Source organism: Bidens hawaiensis, unplaced genomic scaffold (genome assembly GCF_021521415.1).
Source record: "Bidens hawaiensis isolate Kalapana, Puna unplaced genomic scaffold, B.hawaiensis_p1.1 tig00016463_1, whole genome shotgun sequence".
Classification (NCBI taxonomy): domain Eukaryota; kingdom Viridiplantae; phylum Streptophyta; class Magnoliopsida; order Asterales; family Asteraceae; genus Bidens; species Bidens hawaiensis.
The window spans coordinates 12,512-24,909 of NW_027492511.1; the positions used below are offsets into that span (position 1 = coordinate 12,512).

The following is a 12,398-nucleotide window of genomic DNA, read 5'->3' on the forward strand; positions in this document are numbered from 1 at the left end:
CAGCCAAAATGTTTGAAATCTTTAAAATTACAAACAAATATAAATTAGTTAAACGTTTAATTAATACGTTCAACTGCCCCGTTATTAAAAAATACAAATGTAATTGTGCCTAGAATAACTACAAATAGTGAAGTGATACCCCTACATTGTAACTAAATTAAAAGTTTAACATTATAATAACTTACTTTCAACAACCAAGTTTATAAAGTAAATGTTTAAAAATAAAAATTTCAAATAAGTGCAGACAAAATAAACATACAAATGAAAGATATTTTCATTCAACGTTCAATTAACCTTCAATATAAAAAAAATCGTAAACAAAAAATTAATACTCAATAATTAAAACTTAAATAAAAAATGAATTTTTATTAAACTACAAAAAGAGAAAGCATAAAATGATATGATTTTTAATACAATAGAAAGTATAAAATGATATGATTTAAACTTCAATATAAAATGAATTTTATTTAAACATTCCTTTAATACGTTCAATTAATACGATCATCTACCAAGAATTAAAAAATTGAAAGAATATAATGCTAGATGAAAAGACATATGTAGATGTGATGATGCTTAATTTAGATGTTAATAACTTCATTCATCAACCAAAATTACAACTCACCAATAAAATCAAATATAAAAACTGGGACAGACACCCCAAAAGACACACAACACAAACACATACTAAAAAATGGATTCCACTAATTCTATCATGAAAAGCATCCTAAGGGCCAAGATAAACCTGGAGTTAGAGAAAGATGAACATCGTCTGGCAGTTATTGAAGAAACCAAAGATCGCTTGTTGGAAGAAGAAACAAAGATGAATAACCTTCATTAAGAACTCAAGAACCAACCCAATAGCTCCTTCAAGAAAGAAGCCTTGACCTACTTTGAGCACCAAGCCTCATGCTATGGACGACTTCAAGTCGTCCTTGAAAAAACAGGTCACATGGTTTCGGTCAACAAGAAATCAAAGCTTGAGGGAGCAAAAGATATCCTCGACAACAAGTAGGTGATGGTTTGTTTCTTGGTTTGTTTCCTTTGTTTGAAAATGTATTTTGTGGTGATGTTTTGTTCTGGTTGTTTTGTAAGGTGATTATGGATGTAATATAAGATGTCTTTTGGATAACAGTTTCAACCTTTAAGTAATATGGTAATATGTTTTATGTAAAATGATAATACGTTTTATGAATAGTTTATCTACAACCAGAATGCAAATATTATTCTAGTACGTTTTATTAATGGTTTGTATACAACCAGAATGCAAATATTATTCTAACACGTTCTATATAGAATTAAAACATTTTAAACAAACTAACATATAGATATAAGATTTAAAAAATACTAATCAGTTCAACAACTTGGTAGGAGAAAAAAAACCAACCCTCAAAAATTAAGGTAAAAACAGATACAAACTACTTCTTTTTTAAAAGTCCTAGACATGTTCTACTGTTATGACCCGGCAAATTACACACCTTGCATTCTCTTTGTTTCTTCCCAGATCGAGCTATGGCTATCTCTTTCTGAGAATTAATCCTTTTATGTGACCCACGGCCCTTATTTCTTATTCCACTCGGCACACGGACGATCACCTCTGACGGTTGATCATATCCTAAAACTGCTGCAAATCTGTCCCTTTTTGACAAAGAAGTCCTTTGATATCGTGTCTCATCAGCTTTTTGGATCATAATATTCATTTGATCCCTAACTTTTGTAAGTTCATCAATGTCTGTGACATAGCTATTTATTAGATACTCACCCGCCAATGTTATTTCCCTTGAAATCTCCTTATTTTCAAATTCTTCTCATTACCCAAATTTGACATTGGAGCCGTTCTAATATTTACACCCGCATCTCTCTTCCAACGATCCAAAATGTACCTTTTAAGAAATCTTTTTACTTGAAACAAATTTAAAATGTAAAGAATGTGACGACACAATAACCCGTATTGTTCAAATCTTTTACAATTGCATGATACAATCGAATCTACTCCATCTTCACCATCCTTCTTAATCAACACCTTAGCATTAAAAAAATACAATGGCAAAACTTAGACATGTATAAAACGTTTTGCTAATATGTTTTTTATTCATCTAACACTCCATATATTTTGATTTTTCGTCTAATATGTTTTGCTAAAACGTTTTGTTTTAGTTCCGTATTAAAATGTTTAAAGACAAATATACCCTTATGTCAATACAGTTTCAATAAAACATTTTAATAATACGTTTTGATTCATCAACAGTCCGTATTTTTGTATTTTGCGTCTAATACGTTTCGCTTAAACGTTTTGTTGTAATTTCGTATGAAACTGTTTAAAGACAAATATACCCTTTTGTCAATACAATTTGCTGATACATTCTTTTATCAGACTACAACTTTAAAACAATAAAAATAATAAATTGTGTACAAATTAATTAAATCTTACCTTCAAACATCCTGGTACATATGCATTAAAGTCGAAGATGGAAAACTTCAAATAATCACCTTCTTTAATTGACTTAAGAGACGCAACACTGCTTCGAATGTGATACATTTCGTCTTGAAAATCATTAAAAATTGCCCTTGTATACATCAGTTCTGCTTCTTGCTCAATAGGACTTTCACTTACCAATTCAGGATGCGTATATCTTGTATCATGATCATTTTTCCTACTGGTATGCCTTTGAATCTCCATACAATGATCAAAATGACTAAAAAACTCAACAAGTGATAATTGTGAGTTAGAAACCTGACAAAAAAAATGATTTTCACTCTCCGATCTTGATGTAGTACGTATGAGACCAGATAATGGTTCATCCCTACAATAAGCTGGTATCCAATCGTATCTCATATCAAAAATGTCAGTCAACCATTTATTAGACTCAAGATCAAATTCCTTCATTATAAGCTGCCATTTCGTCTCAAATTCAAATTGAGAAATTGAATCAGTCCACACAATGTCACAAATTTGACGTTTAAAGTCTTCATTGTTGCAAAGGGCGACACCAACCTACAATAAAAAAAACATAAAAAAATTATTGTTAACAAAAAACCATATACTAAAACAGTTTGTCATCGTTAATACGTTCTGTCGCCGTTAACACGTTCTATCATTACCTTGTCAGCAAGTTTTTTCATAATATGCCACATACACGACCTATGTCGTGTGTTTGAGAAGACTGATGCAATCGCTTGCTTCATAGCCGGATCTTGATTTGTAACAACAACCTTTGGAGCAACACCAAATGAATCAAGAAAAACTTGCAAAAGCCATGTATATGATTCAATAGATTCTGATGACAACAACTCAGCACCAACTGTTATATTCCGGCAATGGTTATCAATAGAAGTAAAAGGCACAAAAACCATCTTGTACCTACAAAAGATAGCATAAAAAGTCAAATAACATACAAATCAAGTATAAAAATTTGAAAATTAAAAACAAATTTGAAATCACAAAACCTATTGGTCTTGAAAGTAGCATCAAATGCGATAATATCTCCAAATGCCAAATAATTTTTCTTTGAAATCTCATCAGCCCAAAACAAACGAGTCAACTCACCATTATCATTAATAGTGTATTCAAACGAAAAATCGTCATTGCATCTTTTCTTTCCACTTAATCTTTGGACAACCATCTCAGCATCAAACTCGCCAATAAAACAATTTAACCTTTGTTTAAAATTCTTACAATCATCTTTTGAAGCCCCAACTTCTTCAAAACCTCCATACTTTATTCTAAGAATATTAAATGCTTTAACCGGGCCCAAATTTAATGTTGACAGCTCATATAAGATATCTTCTTGCACATGAGTTAGCTTCCTATTAGATCGAACAAAATGCATATCCTCTTCTTCTACCATTGCATGATTATGTTCTTCCACAAATTCATTTATTTCAAACTTAATACCATCCACAGATTTCAAAAAAAATTGAGCTTTACAACCACACCTAATTGTTGGTCTCTTCCGCCTTTTATAATATGGTCTTTTTGAACTGTCTTTATCTTCCATTGAATCATAACTCTTTGAAGGTTTATGACCTTCTTTTGAACATGTGAAATACTTAGACTTTAATATACCATCATTCATGTATGATCCCCCTTTACGAACACAAAAACCAGCTTTCTTTGCATATTCACAATAAAATTCATATGCAATATCAATAGACTCAAACGCCATTCCTTTAATAGGTTTAATAGAGTCATTCACTTGTGGTACGACATCCTCTGGAAAAGGCCCCAATAAGATAGGTAAATGAACACAAACAAAGAGAAGTTAAAAGCTATTTAAAGTGTATACGTTCTTTTAATACGTTCCTATTACTCAATATATGATTCTAAACATACCTATTAAAAGTTAACACGTTTAATACGTTCCATTACCAATTTCTTTTCATACGTTCTTATATTACCATTTTAATATGTTTTTTATACGTTCTAAAGTAACTCGTTCTATTGTTCTACGTTTTCCTAATCAGAACAGTGTATCCTAATCAGAACACATAATACATTTTCAACAGAATTTCCAGTACACTCTATACAAACCTATTTTTAAATAACACGTTCAAAATACATAAGTAATTCGTCCAAATCCAATTCAAACTATCGAATTAACAATTACCCTAACAAAAAATCGACTATCAATTCGGCTAATCACCAGTAATCAAAACGTAAAATATACTTACTTTGATGATTGGAATACATCACGTCCGAAAGAAAATGATACAAAAATCAGCAAATCGCCAAAATCGCAACAATCGCAATCTCAATTAATCACGTAAAAACGGTTTATGGAAACAGAGTGTAATCGAAACCGTTTCTAAATTTAGAGCGGCGTTGGCATTGAATTTGTTGAGTTTTTAAATGATGTAAAAAGATAATACTACCCTTATGTTAAGTTACGATGTCAGATTGTAAAAACTTACAATCTACATTCAATATCATCGCGTACCTAATGTATGATAAGGTATTAGTGTATTATATCCTTTATCTATCTATCTATCTATCTATCTATCTATCTATATATTGCGACATTCGTCAATTTTTCGATTCGTATTTGTATTTGTAAACCCGACCCGATGGGTCGTTTCGATGTATTATTGATTATTAATAAAGTATTCCCGACATTTATGTTCAAACGTTCGTTCATTTATTACTCGAGGCTTATCGATAACCCGCTCTAACGCGTAAACAATCCAAAACAAAATGTTATATAATTCGGTTATAGAGTTTAAAGCCAAAGTTGTAAACTTCGAAAACTTATATTTTAAAAGAGATTTAGTTTCCATTTAAAAGGTTTATTAAACTTCAGGGTTCAAAATGTAACATTCTATTTAAATTATAAAATAATATAAATTAAACCCAACCCCGCCCATCCCTATCCCGTTTTTCCGGTGGGTCTTCGGCCGCCTGAATCCGGCGCCGGAGATGGCCACCACTACCCTTAAACTCATTTTTTTTATCATTCTAAGTGTATAAAATTCAACTGTCGTCGATATTATGGCATAATCAATATATTAATTACGATATAACGACCTTTAAATAGCTAATTAATCCTGTGATACTCGCCGGAATTTACGGAAATCAATTTGCCCGGTTAACATGTATACGCTCCAAATTATTAGTATAAATAGGGGCCTAAGCTCCATTGCAACTCGCTCATTCCTCTCAATCCCCCTCTAATACACTGAGTAATCTGTAATTGGGAATTCTTATAAATTCTTTCCGGCAACTGGGTTTCGATCAAAACAAAACATATTAAGGTAATTGTTATATGCTTTGTACTGTCGTAACATCAATGTTTAAAAACCCTAAACTAATTTCACCAAACCTTGAACAGATTAATCGATTGTAATATTTAGGGTTTATGTTCTTGATAAAGGAAGAAGATGAATTTTCATTATTATATATATATAATATTTTTCAAGTTTAATCTGAATTGCTTTTTAGACCAACTGGTTAACATGTTAGGATAACAAACAAGACACCCGAGTTCGAAACTCGGGTCACACATGCCTTACTTCCTTTTTTTTTTGATATAACATGTTATTATTATTATTATTTAACAAAAATTATTAGAAACTGTTATTATATTTAAACAAGGGAAACCAAGCATAAACGAATGTTCACCCTAGCTCAACTGGTTACACACTGCACATGTAAACCTCAAGTCCCGGGTTCGAAACCCGGGTCAGCCATATTCCTTTTATTTAATTTTTCACCTAATTAATAAATCCTTTTTAATCATTAAAAATCAAAATAAAATTATAGAAACCTTTTTAAGTTAAATAAAAATTAAATAAATTAACTATAAAATATATCTCACCAATTCACACTTAAAAACCGAGTTTTTCGTTTTCGTAAACCGTAACTAAAAATCGTTTAATAAACGTAAGGTAAACTTTAAATTCCTAGAAATCGTTTAGTCAACGTAATAATTATAATTATAACTTATAACCAATAGTTCAAGCTTTTTGAACATATAAACTTTGTTTTCACGCCGCTAGGATACTTAAATCATATTAATAACCAAATTTCCATTAAAACTTAAATGTTAATATTATAATTAAAGAATATAAAATAACATGAAATATTCAATAAAGGTTATCGATTGAGTCTTATTTTTTTATCTATTTTAGTTGGTATTGATCACACGCTTCGGCTTTCGTGACACGTTCGGTTGTTGCATTCTTCAACGCTTTCGAGCTTCTTTTATTACCTTATTCATAAGGTGAGTTTTTCACCACCCCTTTTTAATGTTTTAATGTTTTAGGGTAGCATATGTATCCTTATAAAGATTCAAGTATTATTTCTTCTATTACAAAACTAAAATTCGTATATGGACTTGTGTGTTACTTGTATTACTTGCACGAATATTACTTGCACGATTGGGAAGCCTCATTAAGAATGATCATACGCCCCCCTTTGCACTCCGGTCCATTTGTATCGAGTGGAAAAGGGCCTCATTATCATATTAATAACCAAATTTCCATTAAAACTTAAATGTTAATATTATAATTAAAGAATACAAAATAACATGAAATATTCAATAAAGGTTATCGATTGATTCTTATTTTTTTATCTATTTTAGTTGGTATTGATCACACGCTTCGGCTTTCGTGACACGTTCGGTTGTTGCATTCTTCAACGCTTTCGAGCTTCTTTTATTACCTTATTCATAAGGTGAGTTTTTCACCACCCCTTTTTAATGTTTTAATGTTTTGGGGTAGCATATGTATCCTTATAAAGATTCAAGTATTATTTCTTCTATTACAAAACTAAAATTCGTATATGGACTTGTGTGTTACTTGTATTACTTGCACGAATATTACTTGCACGATTGGGAAGCCTCATTAAGTATGATCATACGCCCCCCTTTGCACTCCGGTCCATTTGTATCGAGTGGAAAAGGGCCTCATTATCCAAGTACGTTGGTTGTTACCAATTGGAAAGGACCTTACTTGCGCGATTATCCAAGTACGTTGGTTGTACCAACTGGAAAGGACTTACTTGCTCGTTTACCACATGTCTATGAATTGTATGGTTTTTATGTACGTATTTAAACTGTGGAAACTCACCAGCTATATTTATAGCTGACCATATTTTATACATATGTTACAGGTACCGTGATTAGAGGTTGAAGTATTGAAGACACTTAGATTACTTGGGTATTTCAATAAAAAGAACTATTGTTATGGTTATGTTTTGGTTTGAACTTGTATTGTTACTTTCGAACTTGTGTTACTTGGCTTATTAAATGAATTAATGTTATTATGGTCACTTAATAGTGTCACGTGTGTTTGAGCAATCTGTACGTCACACTCAGGCGTTTCCGCTTAAACCGGGGTGTTACATATATACACACACACACGTTATAGTGATTACCTAAATATATAGATTCACCATTTGTTTCATAGATCTACTTTGTAGAAGATGATTAATTTGAGGTATAAACGTGATTTTTAACTAGATTCAATATAAGAATGCTCTTAGCTAGCTAATTAATAGGCTTTTATTTTAATTCTTGAACAGCTAATATTCTACTTAATCCTAAATTTGTCCAACTTATCTATTACGGGATTTGAACATTCGACCTCTAAATGGAAGGAATATCTACTCCATCATAAGATACCATAGGACTTAACATGGGCCTAACTTTAAAGGGGGCGGGGTGTCTTCGATCATCGCCATTTTTTTCGTTTTGTTGGGTAAATTTTCACGATTTCCTCCAAAAATTTATATTGGTATGGATCCTCATCACCCCTTAGTGGCTTCAGTCACTCCTATGACTTAACCCAAACTTCGCCATTCATTTGTAAAAGGATTATGCTTTTATAGTAATCGAGTTCCCATCTTCAAGTTTTTAGTTTATTAATAACAAGCTTTAGAGCCCGTGTAACACACGAGATTATCCAAATAATAAAGCTGTAAATAAAGCAAATAAGTGCATGCTATATATGGAAAAATAATTACATCTATGCTTATATCTATACAATGTATACATACATTGATAATATTATATCAGAAAATGATTTTTTCAAAAAAAAATTAACTTAATAAAAAATAATAATAACGCAAGTGCAAAAACATACCTAAAACGGTCCATCTATTGGAAATTTGATTCTCGGTATATACATACACACACACACACACACACACATATATATATATATATATATTGATGTGTGTCTAATAACCCTATAAATATGACCCTCACAACTAAGCTTTAATATTAAAACGAAAATCCTAAAACCACACACAACCGGCAAGTGTACCTCGCAAGTAGTATATACCTAGGAAGTCCAAGTATCGAACACGTGGACACGTAAGACGCCAACGATTACTAACCCTAGACAAGACCTACCTTAGAATAATATTATATTGATTTATTATTTTTACTTACTTAACTGGACTAACTAACAAAACTTACCAAAAATAGAAAACTTAACGGAAAACTAACTGTGTTAACTTAGGATGGAGAAAAACGTCTACCTAGGTCTGAATCAAACTGTAGGCCTAACAAGCTAATGGATTGAATGATATCTAGACACCGGTCCCTAAAGATGACACGACTAAGGATCGCTCGGGCTCACTGGATTACCTCTCGGTCTCACACAACAAACCCTAACTACTCAAAATCGGCTAAAACGACCAAACCGGGAAACAATTGCTAACGTGTTCTAATGCTAAATCACCTCTCGGTCTCACCAACACTCGACCCTAATGGAAATGAATACTACACAACCAAGGATAGAGAAACAATTCAACTTGAACCAAAATAGATCAACTAGTCGCTCAAAACACCTAAACCTGACAAGAAACGAACTCGCTCTCTCGCAATCCTTATTCTAGCATGCAAAGGCAATGAGACAACCCTAACTTCCTATCACCTCTCGGTCTCAAGGAAGGTGTTTAACCGCTGTACTTAATCCAATTAATCCCGCAACAAAACCCTACGGTTGTTCCTACCGCAAACAAACCCTAAACATAAAGTCTAGAATCAAACAATGCACCGATCAATCAACACAAAACTAATCAATCAACACACGGGGTTTATGCAATGAATCACTAGAATTTCCAGCCCTTAAACACAACCTATTTCATGTCTAAATCAAACTTTACAATAGCAATTCAAGTCTATTAATCAAACAATCCATAAAACCTATCAAACACTAACAATAATCATCATTCCTATGTAGAACTAACAAGATTAGCCGAGCATGTTTTTTGGACAGCAGCTCTTGATTAATAAAAACACCATATAAATCATTCCAATCATCATAATAATCATCCAATGATCAATACTAATCATAAACAATTCAATCTCTCAATCAAGTGCAAAACTAGTTAACAATTAAACAAGAGAATTAAAGTTGTTGAACAATGTTATGAAAGTAAGGATATTGGGTGAATATGGGGCTGCTCCTTGCTGTCAAAACTGATGAGAAACGATCACCGACACTTGTTCTTCCTTCCCTAGCTGCCACAAACACCAAGACCTAGCCGACAAAAGATTTTTTCTTCCTTTCCCCTTGCCGGAATTTCCGATCGGCCCCCTTCACAGCTGCTAGGGTTTTTTATTTTTTTTTATGTTATAATATAATATGGTCTTGGGCCTCCATGATGCATACGGGTCGGGCCTTGAGCTTTGTCTTGAACTTGTATGCGTAAAAAGGCTCGTAGAATGCTCGAAAAGTCCCGGTTTTCTTCTTTCTTTCACCCAAAACCTACAAGATTAATAAATGTATGTAAAACCTATCTAAAACGAGTTAAAACATATAAAATATAATATAATACGTAGATAAAACGTGCGGAAAATACGAGTGTTTTATAACACATCAAATATCCCCACACTTAAGACTTTTTCGTCCCTGAAAAAGAATACTACACAGGATCATATCCGTGTTCAACCGACAGCTCTTGGTTTTATTTATTTATTATTATTATTAATATAGATTTTTTTTTTCTTTTTAAAGTATTAGAACAAATGACCCGTTACCCAAATATTTCTTCCAACTTTCACCTAATAAGCTAGATCAGGTCGATTGCCGGTATTGCTGTCCACTTTAAATGCCCCTAATACTTACCGAGGCAAATAAGGCGTGACAATTTCATTAATTTGTATGACTAAGTGGAACCCACACCTAAAAGCCCTGCTGCCACTTTACCAATTCCATTATGGTTTTATCGGGCCGAGCCACCCTAACTTGACTTAAACCTTTTACCCCATGATTAAAACATTTTGACTCATATACAACCTATAAACTCTAGCTTGGTCAAGATCGACCGACAGTAGTTTCCTTCATGGTGGTTTTGATTTAAAAATATTTTTTTTAAATACACCATGTTGGACGAAACTACAGAAATGCATCAAGGCTCAGATCTGTGCCACCGCGCAACAGAGGGCCGAGCAAAACTGTCTTCTGCTAGCATCAACGTTCAGGTCTGCGCCACCGCGCAACAGAGTACGGAGCTTCACAGGAATAGACACATATACAAAAGATTATACAAATAATATACAGACGATCATGTGACTCGAGGCTTGAGTATGACCCGGCTTTTCATTCCAGTCCTGTCACGAGCTTAGTTAAACAAACAAAACCCCTAAGATGTTTCCCACTATAGTCAGGCCATTTAAGAGGTTCAATTAGGTCAACAACCAAACCGCCCTTTCATTCTCAAAGGTTGAGCCTACCGACACACGATTACTGAGTCTAAACCGTTCGGTTACCATACATTACGTGCGGGTCTAATGGGCACTGTTCTTATTTATTATATATATTTTTGAAACCACCAAGAAATTATAAAATAATCACTACTCAGTAATAATATCATCTCCTGTTTAACGTAGAGAAAACAAATTTCAAGGGACTATTTTTTTTTTAATTTTTCAAATTTTTATTTTTTATTTATTTATTTATTTATTTTCAAAATTTTTCTACAACTAAGTAAAATAAACCCCATCCCCACACTTAGAACGAAATCGTCCTCGATGAGTATAAGGAAAAGAAATAAAATAAAATAAAAATAAAGTATACAAGAGTAAAAACAAAGAACGGGTTACTCCCCTTGTTTGTGTGCAGAATCTTCAACAGATGAGTAGTATCCAAACGACCGCATAGCATTTCCTTCGCGGCCGCAACCTCGGGAGAACCTGTTCCACAACGCCACCATAACTACCATGCGCATAATATAACCTGTAAAACTCAAAATCGCTCGCATGTAGCGGCGTACAATACGGAAAACAAAAACGTAAAGAAATAAACATTTTATATATATATATATAGGATACTCCTTAAATCAACCGACTCGAATGGAGATTGAGTACGAGCGGTTTCATCTTGGAACAACCTGAAATAGAAAAAACAAAGAAAACAGATAGCATCACACAAATACATAAATACAAACTCTACAACTCGGGCAGTCTCTCGAGTGTGCATCCATCGCGTCTAAGTCTCGGAGAGCGCGTCAAGGTAGAATACCTCGACCGTCTGATCAGTCACCGGCTCTCCTATGTAGTGCTTCAGTCTGTGACCGTTCACCTTAAACTTCCCGCCTTTATCTTCTATCTCAACAGTGCCGTACGGGAATACCTCAGTGACCGTGAACGGTCCCGACCATCGGGATCTCAACTTTCCCGGGAATAACCTCAACCGGGAGTTATACAGTAAAACCAAATCTCCACACTTGAACTGCTTGCTACCCTTCAACTTCCTATCGTGCAGTTCCTTCGTCCGCTCCTTATATCTGAACGACTAGGCGTAGGCGTGATCTCTCAGCTCCTCTAACTCGTGCAACTGGTGGAAACGAGTGTTCTCTGCAGCAGACATATCAAAGTTGAACCTCTGTAGGGCCCAAGAAGCACGGTGCTCTAACTTAACAGGCAGGTGGCAAGCCTTCCCATAAATCATCCGAA

The 12,398-nt window shown here is 33.5% G+C and overlaps 1 protein-coding gene across 1 annotated transcript; it reads right to left on the reverse strand.

Annotated features, from left to right (window-relative positions):
• Positions 1-1,415: 1,415 nt before the first annotated feature.
• LOC143551595 (protein FAR1-RELATED SEQUENCE 5-like) lies at positions 1,416-4,163 on the reverse strand. Its single transcript, XM_077041994.1, has 4 exons — positions 3,445-4,163; positions 3,100-3,358; positions 2,429-2,992; positions 1,416-1,784 (listed from the first exon to the last, which is right to left on the reverse strand). Exons 1-4 carry the CDS (start codon positions 4,161-4,163, stop codon positions 1,416-1,418), a joined length of 1,911 nt encoding a protein of 636 aa, XP_076898109.1.
• Between the last annotated feature and the right edge of the window lie 8,235 nt (positions 4,164-12,398).

Excerpts from the sequence above, each read along its gene's own strand:
- LOC143551595 (XM_077041994.1), bottom strand. The coding sequence starts at position 4,163 with ATGGCGTTTGAGTCTATTGATATTGCATATGAATTTTATTGTGAATAT. Across the intron at positions 2,993-3,099 it reads TGAAAAAACTTGCTGACAAG|GTTGGTGTCGCCCTTTGCAA; the intron begins GTAATGATAGAA and ends TTTTTATTGTAG. Across the intron at positions 1,785-2,428 it reads ATGTACCAGGATGTTTGAAG|ATTTCAAGGGAAATAACATT; the intron begins GTAAGATTTAAT and ends GAAAATAAGGAG.